The sequence below is a fragment of the Hyla sarda genome, chromosome 7, assembly GCF_029499605.1.
Source record: "Hyla sarda isolate aHylSar1 chromosome 7, aHylSar1.hap1, whole genome shotgun sequence".
Classification (NCBI taxonomy): Eukaryota; Metazoa; Chordata; class Amphibia; order Anura; family Hylidae; genus Hyla; species Hyla sarda.
The window spans coordinates 104,061,447-104,084,567 of record NC_079195.1 but is presented as its reverse complement, the minus strand read 5'-3'; the positions used below and the strand labels follow the sequence as shown (position 1 = coordinate 104,084,567).

At 43.6% G+C, this 23,121-nt stretch overlaps 1 protein-coding gene across 7 annotated transcripts in view; it reads left to right on the top strand.

The window, feature by feature from the left end:
- HERC4 (HECT and RLD domain containing E3 ubiquitin protein ligase 4) overlaps nt 1-9,509 on the top strand; it is a 174,591-nt gene extending 165,082 nt beyond the window's left edge. For 6 of the 7 annotated variants that reach the window (XM_056530274.1, XM_056530278.1, XM_056530273.1 and 3 more), the window contains one exon: nt 8,937-9,508. In XM_056530274.1, coding sequence (XP_056386249.1) covers nt 8,937-9,145 — 209 coding nt within the window. In that variant the 3' untranslated portion in view covers nt 9,146-9,508. Of the gene's footprint in view, nt 1-8,936 lie in introns of all 7 variants that reach the window. The other variant, XM_056530279.1, reaches the window with a different exon arrangement.
- The last annotated feature ends 13,612 nt before the right edge of the window (nt 9,510-23,121 follow it).

The following is a 23,121-nucleotide window of genomic DNA, read 5'->3' as shown; positions in this document are numbered from 1 at the left end:
GCATAGCAACGACGCTGGGGACGCACGACGGAGGCCTGGAGCAGCGCGGACCGGACTCAGGTAATTATGCCACCGGGGATGGGGGGAGGCAACGGGGCAGCGGCGCCGGCAATGGGTGCCGCTGCCCCTTCTCTCCCCCTGGCTGTCGGCGCCGCTTCTCTCTCCCTGGCTATCGGCGCCGGCACCGATAGTCAGGGGGACAGAACGGGCAGCGGCGCCGATAACCAGGGGGTGAAAAGGGCCGACAGCAGCGCTCTAGACCCCAGGAAAGTCAGGGGGAGAGAAGCGGGCAGCGATGGCCTCTCTCCCCCTGCCTTTCCTGGGGGTATATCGGGGTATACACGCGCACACACGCACCCTCATTTTATCATGGATATTTGGGTAAAAAACTTTTTACCCAAATATCCTTGGTAAAATGAGGGTGCGTGTTATAGGCCGGTGCGTGGTATACCCCGATAAATACGGTGTGTATATATGTATATGTATATATATATATATATATATATATATATATATATATATATATATATACACATTTTTTTTGTATCCTCTATTCTTGATTACACATTAATTTATTCCATTGCTCTCTGTTTAGAGTGCACTATCTCATATCAAATATACCTCTATTACATTTTAGAGTTAACCATTGCAATGCATACCCATACCTATACCCAGACCACGTCATGATCAAGATTTTAAATACGTAATTACTTCGCTCAAATTAATACATTTTAACAAATTGAAACACTCCCATCATCTATTAGTAGAAATATCAACCTTAGTCAATCCAGGAGATCCAATCCGGGTTTTTCCATTTTCCCACACCACAGTCCATGGCCAGGTTACTACACCAGAAATGATATGTTTCCCAGTTTTCCCGCCAAATTTGAACACTATATAACATGGCATCAGAGCTGCAATCCACATCACTGAGGAAGGACTACGATAGTCCGAAACGCGTCTGATTACTCTCACACTGCCTGACACACCTCTCTAGAAGACCACCACCAGATACCTCATGTTCACAATCTCAAGTCACCACCTACAGCTATCGCAGAGCGCTCCACGACTATCACCAAGGAGCACCGAGCATTACCAATATTATCACAAAGACCGAGACCCCTTCAGAGACAGAGACCGACAAATCCAGCGCACGGACTATGCAACCGGCCTATCGGCAGACAGACCGCACCGCCAGGACATCCCAGCGCCACGGACATCGGGACCCCATCTCGCAGAGCCTCGCTCCACCTACCCACAGGATGGGTAAGCGGTACACAGTACCGAAGACTTTATTTTTACGGCCGCCGAGCCGTCAATTCATTTGCACTATTGCACAGCTGCCGCGCTGTGTATGCAGGAACCATCTAACTATACCTTCAGTAGAGACATTGTTATCTATACCCCTGAACCTGCGGATTAAGTGACTTGTTATTTATCCCCACCACTGTACTTTATTTTTTTTTTAAAATGGCCGAGCCGTACCTCTGTTTTTCCTGCAACGGTGGGCCCCAGACTGGGGGTCTCCGGAGGTTGCAAGTACACATAAGTGGATCTGCCTCTAACCACCACTGAACTTTCAAACTGAGAGTGTGTTGTCATCTAATCACATATACTGTGTGTTTTATTTCACATCTTTTTTATATATTCATCTGTACCTTTTAATTATAACAGGTGGGAAAGAGTGCAAGGGCCCTGCACTCTTACTCCACATTTCTACCTAACTGTTTAAATTGACTTAACAATTATTTTGTTTTTATTTGATTAATAAATGTGTTGTACCCTGGACATTTAAGTACATCAATGTTATTCACACATCTATTGCAGTAGTTATTTCAGCAACACCTGATTCATTTTGCAACATAGTAGACACACACACAACAGTCACCATTCATTTGCATATACACTATACATATACCTCTCTATCTTTCCATACTTGATCACCAGCCTTGCATTTAATAAGCATCACACATCCTCTGAGTCATTCTCTAAGCCGCACTATCTATATTCGCATCCATCACTATCCGCCGCACTATCTATATTCATCCATTCAACTCCCTGCATCATCTTTTATTCCAGCCACTTCACACCCTTTATTCCCCAGTCCTTGAGATCTCATCCACTACCATCACTACGATTAAAATGATACCCATGGCTAGATACTTTTATATTTTTGTACTGCTTAAAAAAAACCTAAAAACTTTTTGTACAAAATCAGTAATGTAAAATCGCCCTAGTTTGACCACCTATAACTTTTTCATTTTTCCCTATATAGGGCAGTATGAGGGCTCACTTTTTGCACAGTCATCTGTACTTTTTATCGATACCACATTTGCATATATAAATCTTTTAGATCATATTTTATTAAATTTTTTTTTTTATAAAATGTGCCAAAAAAGCAGCACTTTTGGATTTTTTTTTTTTTTACATTTACGCAGTTCACCGTCCGGATCATTAACATTATATTTTGATAGTTCCGACATGTACGCACGCGGTGATACCAAATACGTGTATGTAAAAAAAATGTTTACGCTTTTTGGGGGTAAAATGTCCCCATAGGGGACTATCTAAACCAATCATTTGATTGCTAATACTGTTCAGTGCTTTGCATAGGGCATAGCACTGATCAGTATTATCGTCAGTCTTCTGCGCTGGTCTGCTCAATCTCAGACCAGAGCAGGAGACGCTGGGAGATGGACGGAGGCAGGTGAGGGGACCTCCATCCGCCATTACAGATGATCGGATTGCCGCGGCAGCGCTGCGGGTGATCCGATCATCTATTTTAACATGCGCATTGCGGCAGATGCCGTGATATGTACTGATCATGGCATCTGAGGGGTTAATGGCGGACATTCACGCCATCGCTGACAGCAGCCAGAACCTGCCATGTATGACACGAGCACCGCTCCGATGCTCGCGGTCATACACAGAACGTAAATTTACGTCCTGGTGCGTGAAGTACCGCCAAACCAGGATGTACATTTACGTCCATGGTCGTTAAGGGGTTCAGCGTGGGGTACAGACAATCGTTGTAGTTTTCTAGTCTGGCCACCCCAGCTCTCTCTCGTGGTAGCGCTTGCATAGGAGTCGTCTTGACAGTCCTCATGCAGTTTCGGTCTTGGCTTCTTTTGGTCTCATCTCTTTTTTCCATTTGCAGGGTGCTCTCGGGTTTACATCTGCTCTTCTCTCCAGCAGGGTCTCTGCTTGGGTATATCAAGGGCTTCCTCCTGTGCCTCTTCTGTTTCGTGCTGCATTTGGCTCCCAGAGGCTCCTGAGCTTGCTTCATAACCTTGCCGTGCCGCAGCACAGTTTATAAACTGCGTTCTTCGGCAATGGGTTAAAGGGGTACATTATTATTATTAATATTTTTTTAAATAAACGTGCCAGAAAGTTAAACAGTTTTGTAAATTACTTCTATATTTTTTTAAAAACTTAACCCTTCCAATACTTAACTGCTGTATGCTCCACAGGAAGTTTTTTTCTTTAATTTTCTTTGTCTGACCACAGTGCTCTCTGCTGACACCTCTGTCCATTTTATGAACTGTCCAATGCAGGATAGGTTTGCTATGGGGATTTGCTCCTACTCTGGACAGTCCCTAAAATGCACAGCGGTGTCAGCAGAAAGCACTGTGGTCAGATAGAAAGGAAATTCAAAAAGAAAAAAATTTCCTCTGTAGAATACAGCAGCTGTTAAGTACTAAAAGGATAAAGATTTTTAAATAGAAGTAATTGACAAATCTGTTTAACTTTTTGGCTCCAGTTGATAAAAAAAAAAAAAAAAAAGTTTTCCAGGGGAGTACCCCCTTTAAATATGTCAAATAGGTAAACAAGGTTCAAGAGGGAAGTGTATTTAATAGGAATCGACCGATTATCGGCCGATAATCACGATTTTGGGCATTATCGGTATCGGCAATTATCTTGCCGATAAGCCAATAAATACCCGCACCGCCCCGCGACCGCCACCCCCTCGACCCGCCGCACTGCACCCCCGACCCACCGCACCGCGTCGCACCCCCCACCGTGATGCTAGGCGGTATGCCAGTATGGATTTTTGCCCATAACGCTATACCGGTCGGGCCCCTCCCCCACCCTCCGAGTCAATAAAAAAATTAAACTTGCCCGTAATGGTCCGGGCCATCCATCCTTCCTTCCTGTAGTGTCCGGGGGCGTTCCGGGTGAAGAGTGAACCAGTCCGGGCTGTCCTTCTTCTCCCACGGTCTTCTTCTCCACTCCGGGCAGGCTCCGGCCTAGTACGCTGCATAGACGCCGTGACGTCAGCTGCGTCGCTGCGCACGGGCGTCACTGCGCAGCGGCGTCTATGCAGCGTACTAGGCCGGAGCCTGCCCAGAGTGGAGAAGGACAGCCCGGACCACCCTCCACCCGGAATGCCCCCGGACACTACATGAACGATGGATGGATGGCCCGGACCACCCTGACAGGTAAGGGAGAGAAGCGGGTGGCGGCGGCGGCCTATGGCCCCGCAAAAGCCACTGCAGATCATTGATTTAAAGCGCCCGCTTTAAATCGATGATCTGCAGCGGTGTCGCAGGGGGTTAAATAGCCGATAACTTATACCGGAATATCGGTATAAGTTATCGGCTATCGGCCCTAACCTGCACCGATTATCGGTATCAGCCCTAAAAAAACGATATCGGTCGATCCCTAGTATTTAATAAACCAATTTTACCGAGAGTATTAGGTTCATGGGAAAAACTTAAGTAAGGTAAGAACTTCCAGAAGATAATACTTGTCTTTATTAAACAGATGTGTCTACAGCAGACTGGTGCAGAGGACACAAATGACACTTAATTGGGCACTGTCAGATCCAAAAACTTTTTTAGATGTTTTTACTGAGGAACATGAAAGACCTTTTTGTAATATGATGTTTAATATTTTTTTATATTTAATAAAGAAAACTGCACCTGGAAATCTCACAACCAGACCTCATTAGGCTTATCCATGAGTCATGGACAAGAAATGACTCATGGACGAGGCTGCATGAGCGGACACTCAAATCACCTCCCATCACCACAAGGGAGTGACACACCCCCTTCCTCTGAGAGGATTTCTTACACTGTGAGCTCAAAAGCACAGGCTTTGGTCTCCTGCTGGACTGGCAGGAGACAAACTCAGGAAATGCGGTCTGACCATAGGCAGTGAATAGCACTCTCCTTGTCTCATACACAGGTAGAGAGCGTGACAAAAAAAATACATTTATTTATTTTATTTTTTTTACAGAGTGTAAATTACAAATCTTATTTTACCTGCTGTATCATATCATATGAAAATAAATAATTTTAATGACCGTGCCCATTTAAGGCGCATTTGTAATTAATTGGGGGGGGGGAAAAAGTTTTTAACCAATGGAAAAATAAAGTTACAAAAGAAAGAAAAAAAAAAAAAAGTGGAAACTTGGCCTAAAGGAAAACTGTCACACTCCCGCACTAACTAGAGGTACAGTGGTCCCTCAACATACGATGGTAATTCGTTCCAAACGACCCATCGTTTGTCGAATCCATCGTATGTTGAGGGATCTGTGCAATGTAAAGTATAGGAAGCTGTACTCCCCTGTCCCCGTCGCTCCGGACAAGGTCCTCACCGCTCCCGATGCTGTCCCAGGGGCTCCCGATGCTGTCCCAGGGGCTCCCGATGCTGTCCCGCTGCTCCGGTGTCTTCTTCTCGATCCTCCGGCTTCTTCCGCATCTTCTGCAGGGTCCGGGCCTCGCTTTCTGGTGACGTTATTACACTGCTGCTCCGGCGCGGCGTGCGTAGTGACGTAATAACGACGCTGGAAACCAAGGCCCGGACCCTGGTGAAGATGCGCAAGACACCGGAGGATCGCGAAGTGGACCCGGAGAAGTGAGAATGGGTAAGCGAACCTGCCAGGGATGCTTAAACTGCTATCCGACAGCAGCTTAAGCATTTTGCGCTGTTGGATAGCAGTTAATGCGATGGCCCCGACATAGAAAAGCATCGTATGTCGATGCTGACATCGACATGCGATGGCCTCTGAGAGGCCATCGTATGTCGATTTTATCATATGTCGGGGGCCATCGTAGGTCGGGGGGGTTACAGTACTGACGAATAGTGCGGGGGATGCTGATTCATATGATCCCTACCTTGCCTGGATCCGTCCAGGCGTTCGCCTGCAATCTTTGTTTTTCTATATATGCAAATGTGGCTTTAACACAGTGACACTAGGCAGGGTTTTCAGGAGCCTAGTGGCACTGTGACGTCAGCCACCACCTGTCCGCAGCGCCGCCCGCTTATGAATATTCATCCCACCTCCCTCCGACTCTCCCCGCCGCTCCTAACTGGTCTTCACTGTGCATGTGCCGCTTCCTGACATGCGCAGTGAAGACCAGTTAGGAGCGGCGGGGAGAGTCGGAGGGAGGTGGGATGAATATTCATAAGCGGGCGGCGCTGCGGACAGGTGGTGGCTGATGTCACAGTGCCACTAGATTCCTGAAAACCCCGCCCGTGCCAGTTACAGCAACATTTGCATACGTAGAAAAACTAAGATTGCAGGCGAACGGCTGGACGGATCCGGGCAAGGTAGGGATCATATGAATCAGCGTCCCCCCCATCAGTCAGTACATGTGGTTAGGGCTGGAGTGAACATGTGACTGTTTTCCTTTAAGTCTGAACAGGGCTTGAACTATCCAAAGAGCTTAACCTCTCCCGTTGCAGTGGTGCTAATAACCCTCTCTAGATACAGTAGAGAACTTGAAACTAGACAGTGAATTAGAAAAATGAGGGTAGCAACTCACCGGTACTTTATATTCCTTTTCTTTAGTCGGCAAAAAATGCTTTTGTGCAGATGCCATTGGCTGGCTAGGTTACGTCTCTCTCTCTACTCTCACACACTCTCACACTCTCTCACACACTCACCTGATGCCCATATCAGGAACTGTCCAGAGCAGGAGAAAATCCCCATAGCAAACCTATGCTACTCTGGACAGTTCTTGACACAGACAGAGGTGTCAGCAGAGAGCACTGTGGACAACACAAAAAAGAAATTCAAAAAGTAAAGAATTTCCACTGTAGCATACAGCTTCTAAAAAGTACTAAAAGGATTAAGATTTTTTAATAGAAGTCATTTACAAATCTGTTTAACTTTCTGGCACCATTTCATAAAAAAAAAAAAAAGCTTTCCACTGGAGTACCCCTTTAAGGCTCACTATACCCCTTGTTACATTCCATGAGGGGTGTAGTTTCCAAAATGGGATCACAGTTGGGTATTTATTTTTTTTGTTTGTCACAACCGCTGGAAAAATCAGCCACCCCTGTGCAAATCATCAATTTGGGCCTCAAATGTACATGGTGCGCTTTCACTCCTGAGCCTTCCTGTGTCTATTCTGTACTCAGGAGAAATTGCGTTTAAAATTTTGGGGGCCTTTTTTAATTTTACCTCTTGCAAAAATAAAAAGTATGGGGCAACCAACCTGTTAGTGTAAAAAAATAAATAAAAAATTAATTTACACACTAACAAGCTGGTGTAGACCCCAACTTACTGACAGACCGTGCATCCTGGGAGTTGTAGTTTTGCAACAGCTGGAGGCACACTGGTTGGAAAACCTTCAGTTAGGTTCTGTTACCTAACTCAGTATTTTCCAACCAGTGTGCCTCCAGCTGTTGCACAACTACAACTCCCATCATGTACTGATCGCCGAAGGGCATGCTGGGAGATGTAGTTATGCAACAGCTGGAGGTACGCAACTACAACTCCCAGCATGGCGAGACAGCCGTTTGCTTTTCGTGTATGCTGGGAGTTGTAGTTTTGCAAGATTTAAAAGGCCACGATTTAGAAACCACCGCACAGTGAACTCCAAACTGTAGCCCTCCAGATGTTGCAAAACTACAAATCCCAGCATGCCTAGACAGCAAACTGCTGTGTGGGCATGCGGGGAGTTGTAGTTTTGCAAGATCTAGAGGGCCACAGTTGAGACCACTGTATGGTGGTCTCCAAATTGTAGCCCTCCAGATGTTGCTAGGCAAAAACTCACCAGCTTCCGTAGGATCGCACACAGGGGAGCCGCATCTTATCGCTGCCCGCTGCCGATGGTAAGTGACCTCCGGCGCCGGTTCCCCAGCTCTGCCCGGACAGCAGTGGGCAGAGCAGGGAATAGAACTTTAACCGCCCTGCCCCCGATCTGCTATTGGTCGGTCGCTTCTGACCGACCAATAGCAGGGGTGGCACCCCTGAGGTGGCACCCCTGCCACCTCCTATCCCTTCAGGGGGATCGGGAGTGTCTGGGATACCCCCTATCCCCCTTATTTTCCTGGTCATTGGGTCACCGGAGACCCGAATGACCCGGAATCGCCGCAGATCGCCGATCTGAATTGAAATCTACGGTAGTAGGGAATCATAGATGTGGCAATTGTACCTGGTGCCCCAAATTTTTTACAAGCAAAGCACTCTGCATAGGAGTAGAAGACGTGAGAATACGAGACTTTTATTTGTTGCAAGGCCACTTATGTAGTGTACGTGATATTTTGCCCTTGTAAACGCTTCTATATAGGGAGCACTGTTGGTCTATAAAATCAGGCAAGGGATCCCCGAGAATAATACAACACGTAAAAGAAACACATGACGGCAATCCCTCAGTATTAAGTTTATGGAACAATGAGGGTATCGGACACCGGTACCTCCACTACTAGTAATCACACTTCAGTTCACCTGGATTAGTTGCCATACTTCACGCACCTCCCCTGTTTTCGGTTGTGCACGGTGATGAAGAAAAGGGATATGAAGTACCGGTGAGTCGCTACCCTCATTTTTCTACTTCACTGTCTGGTTTCACGTTTTATATTGAACATGTAACATTTGAAGAATGAAAACCGTTAATTGTATCCTTGTTTAAACGTCTGTTGATTAATTTACTAGCATTCATACTTTCCACTGTGTCTTCATGTGTCATTCGGTTTCTTTACAGTGTTTTTGACTGGCAGTGACCGGATACCTATTCTTGGAATGAAAAGTTTAAAACTTATAATCCAGCCTACAGGAGGAGGAGAAGGTTTCCTACCTGTGGCCCACACATGTTTCAATCTCTTGGATCTCCCAAAATATACTAGCAGAGAGACACTACGGAAAAAACTGATACAGGTTATTGACCATTATGAAGGATTCAGTCTTGCATAAAGATTTTTCTTCACTTCAACTTGACCTTGCAGCCTTGAGTAACTGAGCCATGCTAAGATTACATTTATTCTATAAAGATTCTATATAAATCTAGTTTATGTACATAAGCTATGTAAACTAGTTTATATTTGTTTTTGCAGTTTGGACAAACCACCTGTACAGGCTGTGTAAAGCACTTTGTACATAACCATCAGTTTCTTCCATCTAAAAAATTAATTGGGAATTAATTGGACAGGACCTTGGATTTTCTCTCCAATTAGTGTATTTCATTATGTCGGTATTGTATATTACACTTTAAACACATTGTAAAGAACTCTGTGAAAATAAATCAAAGTTTTTACTTTAGGTTTTGAAGTATTTTCTGTTTAATTTTAGAATTTATTTTATGCCTAATCTGTAGATTACAGAAAAACTTCTGTATCCAGAATGAGAAGCTAGTATAAAGGGTACCATTACTTTCAAAATAATTTTAAAATCCTGCATGATATTATTACATTTACATTTAAAAATGGTGACAAGGTGATGTTAGAGGTGCTGTGAAAAACTTGCACAAACTCGACCACAGGCAATGCACAGGACGACAATGACAATTGTGTATATAGCTGGACAACTTGTTTTGACACTTTCATGTGAAGGTGCCAAAATGATGCAGCCTCCTGGACTGAAGCTGTGCAGACGTGACCTACTTTGCTCCTCCACTTGATGTTTATCCGCACCTATAAGTTATGGGATCTGGTCAGAGTGATGCAGTTCATCTATAATTATTTGCCTTCTACATTCTCCATAGAGTTGTGTCAATTGCTAGGGCAACTTCATAAGGTCAGTATATCACATCGGTGTGGTGGTAGGAGTCACACCTACTGATACTACACAAGGGAGCGCCCCTTCTTTTTTTATTTTTTTTTATTATTCTTCCAACTAACTTAATTTCAAGGGGCAGGACTCTGTCAGAATCTCTTACATCCCTGGTCTAAGCAGTGAACTACGGATGACCGTCTATACAATGAACATCTGCTCAGAGCTTTATTGGTGGTCAGAGATGAGTAATATGTACAGTCCAGTAATATGGTAAGCTTCCAGTGCTTGTTCCTAAATCTCGCGGGTGTGAGATTTTAAAATTGGGCTCTGCTTTACAGGTAGTGCAGAAGAGTTTGGTCATGAAAGAGGTACTTCATACATACTGACCCTGGGCTTTTACTAGTGTGGAATGTTGTTTCAAACTTGCAGAATTCGCCTGATTTACTATGGAGATTCACAGGTCAGGAACATTTTCTGACCAGCTTTTTGTTGGTGGAACTTTCCAGTCATTTTTACACAGGATTTTCTGTGAATTCAATAGTAATTAGGACGGTTTGCGAGACCACGCCTTTTTCCGGTCGACCGTGCCCCTTTTCCGGTCACACGCCCATTTTTGGGTTTGTAGGTTTATTTTTGCAAAATGCACCAAAAAATCTCACGCAGACAACAATTTGTGGTGCACAACCCGAGAAAAGGTGTTGGGTTTCCAATAGTAAATAAGGGCCAATACCTTTTATCAGACTTTGCTAGGCTTCCACTAATATAATGTAAAATGGGTTGACATAGTTCTTGTTCAGTAAAAAGGTAACAAAAAATTGGAGGCACCGAGCCTATCTGAATCAATTATCTACCCAACAATCCTAACATGCCTGTTTGTTGAATGATGTCAGAGCACAAAATAATAGGATTGATACAAGCAAAATTGAAAAGATCTTATCAGAGAACATTTCTTTCATGAGCATTCTGCTTTGTAGCATCAGCCTGGAAGTTTCCACTGCTGCGGATATTACATTTTACAATCAGATAGGGTTACTTTATTGGTCTACATCTTGTCAGGATTGTGTTTTTTTTTCGGGTACAAATTCTTCTTGCAGTAAATTCACTGATGATTTAGTTGTTCTATAGGAATCCAAACCTTTTTAATATCTGACAGACATTGCCCAGCATACCTTACATTGAGACAAAATGCTGCAAAAACATTGTGACACTTTGTTAAAATGCTAAACTGATAGTATTTGATATCACAAATTAGGTTAATTGTCTCAGGTGTAAGAACACACGTCCGCGGCACTCGTCTAAGATCCAAACTTTATTAGCAGCTTAGGCAGAACACAGGCAACAAATGTTTCGCTCACAGAGCTTCTTCACAGCCTACTTCCCAAACATCAGGGATACTCTGATAAAAGGGAGGTTGGATACATCTCCCAGAGACTGGCTGCGGGACGCAGTCCCCAAGGGCAACCACAGATGTGGAAGCTGCCAGTGTTGCAGCAGTTTTCTGGGGGGGGTCAATTTATTCGACTAGGGCAAACTGAAATATGTATAAGGGATTTTATAACGTGCCGAACCCCCTATGTTGTATATGCTATAGTATGTGATTGCCGATTTTTTTTTTTTTTATATCGGCAAGACTATTCGGCCACTGTTCAAACGTTTTAACGAACATGTTCGGTCTTTATGTACTAAGATGGGTTCACCCAGACTTATCAAGCATATGTGTGAAGTTCATAACGCAAATGTATGAGATTTCTGGGTTTGCAACATGTTTAAGCCCCGCAGCAAGGAGGTGATCGCCACCAAGAACTATTGCAATGTGAGACTGCTCTAATACTAAAAATGGGGGCTTTCGGTCCCCTTGGTTTAAATGAGACAGGATATCAATGTCTTTTCCTAAACAGCAGTTGTAATACTTCTTTGTTGGTTTAATTTGTATTAATTTACTGTGTTTTTATCTTTTTCTACTCTCTCTTTTGTGTATTGTGTAGTTCCACAACACAGCTATTTTTATTGGGATGGTCCCTTTAAATTTTGTACTGACCAATAAAGTTTTTTTGTACCTGGGGACTATTTAAGGGGGAGGGGGGATCTTTGGGAAGTAGGCTGTGAAGAAGCTCTGTGAGCGAAACATTTGTTGGCTGTGTTCTGCCTAAGCTGCTAATAAAGTTTGGATCTTAGACGAGTGCCGCGGACGTGTGTTCTTACACCTGAGACAATTATCTCTACTGCTGCTGGTCCGCTAGAGCACCATCCGGATCCTGCCTGACGTTCTCCCGTGTACCTGCTGCACCCCACACAAGACGGTTTTCTAAGCAAGGTAGTGCCAGCGCTATTTCCTTCTCCGCTATTGGACAAATTAGGTTAACCTGCCGTACCACTACTTTTACTTGCTGCCGGCCTAGGTTTGACAACAAGTATAAGTTGTATTGCCTTAACCCCTTAAGGACTCAACGTTTTTCAGTTTTTGCATGTTCATTTTTTCATCATCACCTTCTAAAAATCATAATGTTTTCAATTTTGCACCTAAAATTCCATATTATGGCTTATTTTTTTTGCGCCACCAATTCTACTTTGCAGTGACATTAGTCATTTTACCAAAATATCCACGGCGAAACGGAAAAAAAATTGTGTGACAAAATTTAAGAAAAAATGCCATTGTACCTTTTGGGGGCTTCCGTTTCTATGCAGTGCATTTTTCGGTAAAAATGACACCTTCTCTTTATTCTGTAGGTCCATACGGTTAAAATTATACCCAATTTATGTAGGTTTGATTTTGTATTACTTCTGAAAAAAATCATAACTACATGCAGGAAAATGTATACGTTTAAAATTGTCATCTTTTGACCCCTATTATTTTTTTATTTTTCTGCATATGAGGCGGTATGAGGGCTAATTTTTTGCGCTGTGATCTGAAGTTTTTATCGGTACCCTTTTTGTATTGATCTTACTTTTTGATCCTTTTTATTTATTTTTTTCATGATATAAAAAGTGACCAAAAATACGCTATTTTGGGCTTTGGAATTTTTTTTGCACATATGCCATTGACCATGCGGTTTTATTAACAATATATTTTTATAGTTTGGACATTTCTGCACGCAGCGATACCACATATGTTTATTTTTACAGTTTTTAAATGGGGAAAACGGGGTGATTCTTACTATTCGGGTGCGTTCACACGGAGTAATTCAAGAGGAATTTACTTGAGTAATTCCTCTTGAATTCTCCGCTCCAAATTAATGCACATCTCCTCTGCCCATTGACTTTAATGTTATTTCTGCTGGCCTGTTCACACTGCGGAAATTCTGCTAGCAATGAATTCTAGAATGAATTCTGTTCCGCTTGAAGAAAGAAGCATGTTCATTCTTCAAGCGGAATCCGCTAGCAGAAATCCATTGAAGTCAATTGTAAAAATAAATTCCGCCCGACATAGTTTTCCTGCGGAATTCGCGGGAAATTTGCACGGAATACGCGCGCAATTCACGTGGAAATGGCTGAAAAAACCTTCACTTCTTTCTCCCCCATGTCCGTGCGCAATTCCCGCGAATTTCACGCTTTTTTCCGCCCGTAAATTTTTCGGCGTCAATTACTCTTCATTTACTCCGTGTAAGCGCACCCTTATTAGGGAAGGGGTTACATCTTCTTAACTTTTTTTTCAAACTTTTTTTTTTTTTTGCAGTGTTATAGCCCCCTCTAGTGGCTATAGCACTGGACACACTGATCTGCTACACAGATCATTGCCGTGCATTAACACGGCAATGATCAGTGTTATCGGCGGTGGATTACTCAAGCCTGAATTCCAGGCTTGGAGCAATCAATCGATGATCGGACGCAACGGAGGCAGGTAAGGCACCCTTCGCTCGTGATCTAGCTGATCGGGACATCGCGATTTCACCGCGATGGTCCCGATCAGCCCGACTGAGCTGCCGGGAGTGTATTTTTGTGACTTTGAACGCTGCATCTAAAGGGTTAATAGTGCGCCGCACACTATTAGCCCAGGGTCCCGGCTTTCATTATCCGCCGGGACCGACCCGCTATGACGCGGGGTCACGCCATGACCCCGCGTTATATACCGGGACCCGGTGCAGGGCCCTGCGTCATTAAGAGGTCAAAGGACTTTTCCCATCTGGACATTTGTGACATATCTATAGGATGTGGTGTGTGAGTCCCAGAGGGGACCTACATCTATTATGGAGGAATTATATGGCATATCCTGCAAATATGCCATAAATGTCCAGCTGAGAATAACCCTTTTAAACTATACATTGCAGCATCCTCTGTATATGTAAAATAGTGTTTCTAAGCCCCCTATTCTCTGTTCTTACCAGTCTGAGACTGGATTCCTAAATGCTGAAAATCAGGGCTGGGTTCAAAAATAGGCCCAGGCATTTCAAGGCTAAGCAGCTTTCCCCCTTCTTTTAACCAAATGTCATATAATGACACATATAATATGCTAAAATATGTCAGACAATGCAAAGTCAATGCTAAGGATCAATACAAGAGAAATAATGTATGTACACGATGACTCCACCAGCAGGATAGCGAGTACAGCTCTGGCGTATAGTAAAGGATATAACTGAGAATCAGTACAGGATAAGTAATGTAATGTATGTACACATTGACTCCACTAGCAGAATAGGGAGTACAGCTCTGAAGTATAATACAGGATCTAACTAAGATCGGTACAGGATAAGTAATGTAATGTATGTACACAGTGACCTCACCAGCGGAATAGTGAGTAAAACTCTTGAGTATGATAAAGGATATAACTCTGTAAATACATTAAATTACTTATCATGAGTTATATCTTATAATATACTCGAGCTTTACTCACTTCTGCTAGTGGAGTCACTGTGTACATACATTACTTATCCTGCACTGATCCTTAGTAAGATCCTGTATTATACTTCAAAACTGTACTCACTATTCTGCTGGTGGAGTCACTGTGTACATACATTACGTTACTTATACTCAGTGACTACATCAGCGGAATAGTGAGTGCAGCTCTGGACTGAGATCCTAATTATCCCTCTGATTTGCTTCAGTAAAATTTTACAGTGGCTTACAGTACCACATCAGATGGCATGTGGATATGATTTTGCATCCCATTTATGGGTTTTCTTAAAATCTGACCTACGGTCGGTGGAATATCCACATGTAAGAATTGCCCCACGGCGTGTTTAAAGGGGTTGTCCCATTAAGATTAATAGGTCTAAACTGATGCTTTATGTGAAACATATTTTAAAATGTACAAGTATTACTTTAAAAAAAATGTCCTGTTTGAGAGAGATAAGCTTACTAATCCCCTATGTGTAAATCCTTCGTGTAAAATTATAGGTAACACGCCAACCTAGTACTATCACCTTAGCGGATTGAATAACAAAAAAGCAAGGGAAAAAAAAGGTGCCGTAAAACTTAACTTTTACTATGGATCAGGGTAAAAACCACCTAAACAATACTTATAGAAAAAGTGACTCAAGAATCAATTACCAATAATTGCTTAAAACCTGGTAATGCATCCTGTTCCATGAATAATATCGCATCACAAAATACCATGTGGTAAATACCAAGTGGTATAGCATAATTCTTGATCAGAGAACAAACAACCATAACATAATTACAGCTAAAAAAAACAAAACATAGAAATCACCCACCACGTTTCTGTTGAGGCTTAGATAACTAGGCAAGCCGAACGTCATCAGGGGTATTATAGAGCATATAGGGTACAACAAGAATATAGCAAATGTGATCAAGGACCCATATTATAATAAACAAAAACCGCCAGCAGACACAAGATGGAGTAAGTAATAGTGACCACCCAGTCACCATTAAGGGTAGGGTCACACGTAACTGATCTGCTCTGTATTTCATTCTGTGGATTCGCCTGTGACCCGACCCATTTTGAGCCTTCAGTTGTTGCTTCCCCTGCCCGGCCCTGGCCTGCTTGCACCGGCAATCTGCCGCTACTAGAAGCCACACGGGGCATGCGAGTCGCCGAGTCCACTCTGTCATCGCGGAGCAGCTGCGATGTCTGAGTTCACTGCATGCGCGAGCAAGCCAGGGGGGGGTGGCAACAGCTGGAGGCACAAAATGGGTCAGGTCACTGACATATCTGCAAAGTGAAATATGCTGCAGATCCGTTATGTGTGACCCTACACTAATGGTGATAATAGCATGTACTGGGATAGCTGCAGGCCAGTGTCACTAAACACAGTACAACTGGGGAGAGCCACAGACCCAACAACGGCTGCTCAGCTGGTTGGTAAAATAAAGCCTTGCGTTAATCCTGCAGTGGCAGGAGACCCGTTCAGTTCCGGACCACTTATGTGCCTGCATTTTTCTGATAACTGTTGCCCATGGTTGGGTCACACATACTCAGTTCCACTGCTGTCTCCTGAAGGTAATGGTGGTTGGTCTTCAATGCACATGCAGGCAAGGAGGATACTGGGAAAGCGTAAGCTCTGTTGCCTGGCATAGTCACAGTTCAGAGTGGAAACCTGGAAGTGATTAGATCCATAGGGAAAAGTACAGGAGTGTACGTTGCTTTACTTAAAAACATCACATTTCTCTTCCTTTACATATATGTATGTGGTCCCACCTACTTTTAACAACTTTGCTTTGTGAGACAACCCTTACGTGTCTGATTGGTAGAAACAAATCTAATACACCCCACAGTAATAGTAAAGCTGACTGGTGAAGTTCACTTAAATTTCCACCAATCAGAGAGTTCCACCATTTTGATAAATCTCACAGTAAAATCCCTCAGGTAACAGATTTTTTAAATTTCCGCCAATCAGAGAGCATCACCGCCCAATTAGAACTTCCAGGAGGTAATAGTGTCATATCTGTGATGTCATAATCATTTTCCACCAGAGGGCAGCACTGAGTATACATAGCTGTGCACAGCTGCTCCTACTCATTCTTCATCACAGAGGGAGGATAGGGCCACAGCCAAGAGCAGCATCATAGGGGGACCTGCATCTTTATTGTAGTTCCCTGTAAAGCAGTTTTTCCCAACCAATGTGCCTACAGCTGTTGCAAAACTACAACTCCCAGCATGCCCAGACAGCATTGGACTGTCTGGACATGCTGTGAATCAAAGTCCCGCAACAGCTGGAGGCACCCTGGTTGAAAACACTGCTATAAAGGATGATTTCATATAGAGTAAGATAAAGATTTAAAGAAGGAACCCATAGAAACGGATACATTACTAGTAAGTGTATTCAAGTGCATTCAAATAGGTCTTTGTTACAGTTCCCTGTGCTTGATAATTTCATGTACATTCCTATAGTAAATATGTTAATCTTTAAAGACCCATGACGTACCACCCCCTTAATCCAAGTCTATAGCAGTGGCGTGACGGCCGCCACGCCCCCTCCCATAGACTTATATTGAGGGGGCGGGCCGTGACATCACAAAGGGCGGAACCGTGACATCACGATGCTCCGGCCCCTGTATTGCCCGTCATTACGCGCAGAGCGAACTCGCTCTGTGCAGTAATGATAGCGCGGTTCTGCAGCGGCGATCCAGGGGGTCCCCAGCAGCGGGCCCCCGGCGATCTGACATCTTATCCCCTATCCAAAGGATAAGATGTCTAGGGGCGGAGTACCCCTTTAACGCACCATGATGTACATTTACACTCCGCCATGACCGCGAGCACCGGACGGTGCTCACGTCATGCACGGCATGTCCCGGCTGCTATCAGCAGTCAGGGACCCGCCGGTAATGGCGGACATCCGCGATCGGGCAGATGTCCGGCATTAACCCCTCAGATGCTGTGATCAGTACAGATCGCGGCAGTTTGGTACTTTAAATGGATGATCGGATTGCCTGCAGCGCTGCCGCGGGGATCTGGTCATCCAGCATGGCAGCCGGAGCTCCCCTCACCTGGCTCCGGCTGTCTCCCGGGGTCTTCTGCTCTGGTCTGAGATCGAGCATACCAGAGCAGAAGATGACCGATAATACTGATCAGTGCTATTCCCTATACATAGCACTAAACAGTATTAGCAATCAAATGATTGCTGTAAATAGTACCCTGTAGGGACTATTAAAGTGTAAAGAAATAAAAAAGTAAATAAATAAAAAAAAATGTTTTTACCCCCCAAAAAGCGTTAAAAAAAAATTAATACACATATTTGGTATTGCTGCGTGCGTAAAAGTCTGAACTATTAAAATTATTTTTAATTATCCTGTATGGTGAACACGTAAAAAAAATTTAAAAAGTCCAAAATTGCTGCTTTTTTTTTTTTGTCACATTTTATTCCCCCAAAAAATTTAGTAAAAATTATAAAAAGTAAAACGTAGGCAAAGGTGGTACTGATAAAAACTACAGATCATGGCGCAAAAAATGATACTGCCCCATATACGCAAAAATGAATAAGTTATAGGTGGTCAAAATAGGGCAATTTGAAACATACTAATTTTGTTAAAATGGTTTGAGATTTTTTTAAAGCGGTACAATTATAAAAAAGAATATACCATGGGTATCATTTTAATTGTATTGACCCACAGAATAAAGAAAACATGTTATTTTTACTGTAAAGTGTACAGCGTGAAAGCAAAACCTTCCAAAAGTTGCTAAATTGTGCTTTTCTTTTCAATTTTCCCACATAAATAAAATTTGTTTGGTAGCGACGTACATTTTATGGTAAAATAAGTGATGTAATTGCAAAGTACAATTGGTGATGCAAAAACCAAGCATTCATATGGGTCTTTGGATGGAAATATAAAAGAGTTATGATTTTTAGAAGGCGAGGAGAAAAAAAACGGAAATGCTAAAATAGAATTGGTCTGGTCCTTAACCCTTTAAGGACTCAGGGTTTTTCCGTTTTTGCACTTTCGTTTTTTCCTCCTTACCTTTTAAAAATCATAACCCTTTCAATTTTCCACCAAAAAATCCATATTATGGCTTATTTTTTGCGTCGCCAATTCTACTTTGCAGTGACATTAGTCATTTTACCCAAAAATGCACGGCGAAACGGAAAAAAAAATCATTGTGCGACAAAATCGGAAAAAAAACGCCATTTTGTAACTTTTGGGGGCTTCCGTTTCTACGCAGTGCATATTTCGGTAAAAATTACACCTTATCATTATTCTGTAGGTCCATACGGTTAAAATGATACGCTACTTATATAGGTTTGATTTTGTCGCACTTCTGGAAAAAATCATAACTACCGTATTTTTCGCCGTATAAGACGCACTTTTTCTTCCCGAAAACGTGGGGGGAAAAGTTGGTGCGTCTTATACGGCGAATATACGCCCGAGGCTGCTGCGGGCAAGAGCAGGAAGTCAGCTGTAAGTACAGAGGCTGTGGCGGTGCGGTACAGCGCTGACTACCCGCTCCCCACCCGCAGCAGCCTCATGACCGCCGGTGAATTTTTCACCTCACACCGGCTATGTTTATTGCCCTATGCCTGGAACATACAGTTCCGGGTGCCGGGCAGGTGAATTACTAATAACTGTATACTAAAAACCAGGGGGCCTCCAGCTGTTCTGAAACTACAACTACCAGCATGCCCGGACCGGCAAAGGCTGTCTGGGCATGCTGGTAGTTGTAGTTTCACAACAGCTGGAGGCCCCCTGGTTTTTAATATACAGTATTAGTTTTTACCTGCTCTGGCCGGCCCCCGCCTGCAGCCGCACACAGGAGCCGGCCCGGGCAGATAAAATCATAGGTTTTCCTATGCCGGACATCCCTATGTCCCGAAAAATCTTTTCGGGACATAAGGCTGTCCGCGGGTCACTCACCATTCCCCGGCCGATGCGCGTCCTCCTCCGGTCCTCCTGCGGTCTTCCTGCGATCCTCTGCCTCTCTATGGTTGTACGCACGGGACCTCACTGACGTCCCATGCATACAACCATAGAGGCGCCGGAGGACCGGAGGAAGACGCACGCCGACCGGGGCCTGGTGAGTGACCGGCGGTGTGTAATCTTCAGCGTTCCGGTCACCGCTCCTCCGGTCCCGGCACCTACTGCTATGGTCCATAGGCCATAGCAGTAGATGTGACACTGGGCCAGAGGAGCAGTGACCGGATCACTGTGGGGGCAGCACACAGAGATACAGCCTCCAGCCATACACTGTATATGGCTGGAAGCTGTATGTCTGTGGGGGGGAGCTGCCTACTATTGCGGGGGAACTATACTGCCAGCCATTGTGGGGGAACTATACTGCCAGCCATTGTGGGGGAACTATACTGCCAGCCATTGTGGGGGAACTATACTGCCAACCATTGTGGAGGAACTATACTGCCAACCATTGTGGGGGAACTATACTGCCAACCATTGTGGGGGAACTATACTGCCAACCATTGTGGGGGAACTATACTGCCAACCATTGTGGGGGAACTATACTGGCAACCATTGTGGGGGAACTATACTGCCAACCATTGTGGAGGGTGGGGAGCTGCCTACCATTTTGGAGGGGGGGGGAGCTGCCTACCATTGTGGGGGAACTATACTGCCAACTATTGTGGGGGGGAGCTGCCAGTGCCTACCATTGTGGGGGAACTATACTGCCAACTATTGTGGGGAAACTATACTGCCAACCATTGTGGGGGAACTATACTGCCAACTATTGTGGGGGAACTATACTGCCAATCATTGTGGGGGGGAGGGGGAAGGAGCTGCCTACTGTTGTGGGGGAACTATACTGCCAACTATTGTGGGGGGAGGGTGGGAGGAGCTGCCTACCATTGTGGGGGAACTATACTGCCAACTATTGTGGGGGAACTATACTTCCAACTATTGTGGGGGAACTATACTGATATAAAATATTTTACTACAGTATTTGGTTCAGAATCTTTTTTTCTAGATTTTCCTCCTTTAAAATTGGGTGCGTCTTATATGCCGGAGCGTCTTATATGGCGAAAAATACGATACATGCAGGAAAATTTATACGTTTAAAAATGTCATCTTTTGACCCCTATAACTTTTTTATTTTTCCACGTACGGGGCGGTATGAGGACTAATTTTTTGCGCCGTGATCTGAAGTTTTTATCGGTATGATTTTTGTTTTGATCTGACTTTTTGATCACTTTTTATTCATTTTTTAATGTTATAAAAAGTTACCAAAATACGCTTTTTTGGACTTTGGAATTTTTTTGCGCGTACGCCATTGACCGTACGGCTTAATTAATGATATATTTTTATAGTTCGGACATTTACGCACGCGGCGATACCACATATGTTTATTTATTTATTTTTTTTACACTGTTTTATTTTTTTTATGGGAAAAGGGGGGTGATTCAAACTTTTATTAGGGAAGGGGTTAAATGACCTTTATTAACACTTTTTTTTTACTTTTTTTTTTGCAGTGTTATAGGTCCCATAGGGACCTATAACACTGCACACACTGATCTCTCATCCTGATCACAGGCGTGTATTAACACGCCTGTGATCAGCATTATCGGCGCTTGACTGCTCCTGCCTGGATCTCAGGCACGGAGCAGTCATTCGTCGATCGGACACCGAGTAGGCAGGTAAGAGCCCTCCCGGTGTCCGATCAGCTGTTCGGGACGCCGCGATTTCACCGCGGCGGTCCCGAACAGCCCGACTGAGCAGCCGGGATACTTTCAGTTTCACTTTAGAAGCGGCGGTCAGCTTTGACCGCCGCTTCTAAAGGGTTAATACCGCACATCGCCGCGTTCGGCGATGTGTGGTATTAGCCGCGGGTCCCGGCCATTGATTAGCGCCGGGACCCACGCGATATGATGCGGGATCGCGGCGCGATCCCGCTTCATATCGCGGGAGCCGGCGCAGGACGTAAATATACGTCCTGCGTCGTTAAGGGGTTAAAGGGGTATTCCAGGCAAAACTTTTTTTTATATATATATCAACTGGCTCCGGAAAGTTAAACAGATTTGTAAATTACTTCTATAAAAAATCTTAATCCTTCCAATAGTTATTAGCTTCTGAAGTTTTCTAACTGCTCGATGATGATGTCACGTCCCGGGAGCTGTGCATGATGGGAGAATATCCCCATAGGAACTGCACAGCTCCCGGGACGTGAGTCATCAGAGAGCAGTTAGACAGAAAACAACAACTCAACTTCAGAAGCTAATAACTATTGGAAGGATTAAGATTTTTTAATATAAGTAATTTACAAATCTGTTTAACTTTCCAGAGCCAGTTGAGATATAATATATAAGTTTTGGCCTGGAATACCCCTTTAACCCCCTTAAGGACTCAGCCCATTTGGACCTTAAGGACTAAGACAATTTTATTTTTACGTTTTCATTTTTTCCTCCTCCCCTTCAAAAAATCATAACTCTTTTATATTTTCATCCACAGACTAGTATGAGGGCTTGTTTTTTGCGCGACCGGTTGTCCGTTGTAATGCCATCACTCACTTTACCATAAATGTATGGCGCAACCCAAAAAATACTATTTTTGTGTGGGGAAATTAAAAAGAAAACCGCAATTTTGCAAATTTTGGAAGGTTTTGTTTTCACGCCGTACAATTTATGGTAAAAATGACGTGTTCTTTATTCTCTGGGTCAATACGATTAAAATGATACCCATGATTATATACTTTTCTATTATTGTTGCGCTTAAAAAAAAAATCGCAAACTTTTTAACCAAATTAGTACGTTTAAAATCCCCCTATTTTGAAGACCTATAACTTTTTTTTTTAGAGATGAGCGAACTTACAGTAAATTCGATTCGTCACGAACTTCTCTGCTTGGCAGTTGATGACTTATCCTGCGTAAATTAGTTCAGCCTTCAGGTGCTCCGGTCAGCTGGAAAAGGTGGATACAGTCCTAGGAAAGAGTCTCCTAGGACTGTATCCACCTTTTCCAGCCCACCGGAGCACCTGAAGGCTGAACTAATTTATGCAGGAAAAGTCATCAACTGCCGAGCCGAGAAGTTTGTGACGAATCGAATTTACTGTAAGTTCGCTCATCTCTACTTTTATTTCATTTTTCCATATAAGCTGCAGTATGAGGGCTCATTTTTTGCGCCGTGATCTGTACTTTTTATTAATACCATATTTGCTTATACAAAACTTTTATGACATTTTTTATACATTTTTTTTGGAATGAAATGTTATAAAAAAAAAAAAGCAGCTATTTTGGACTTTTTTTTTTTTTTTTTTACGTTCACGCCACACTTTTTGGGGGTAAAATAGGGGTTTTTATTGGGGGAGGGGGTTTTTCACATTTTTTTTTTTTTTACTTTTACTTTTA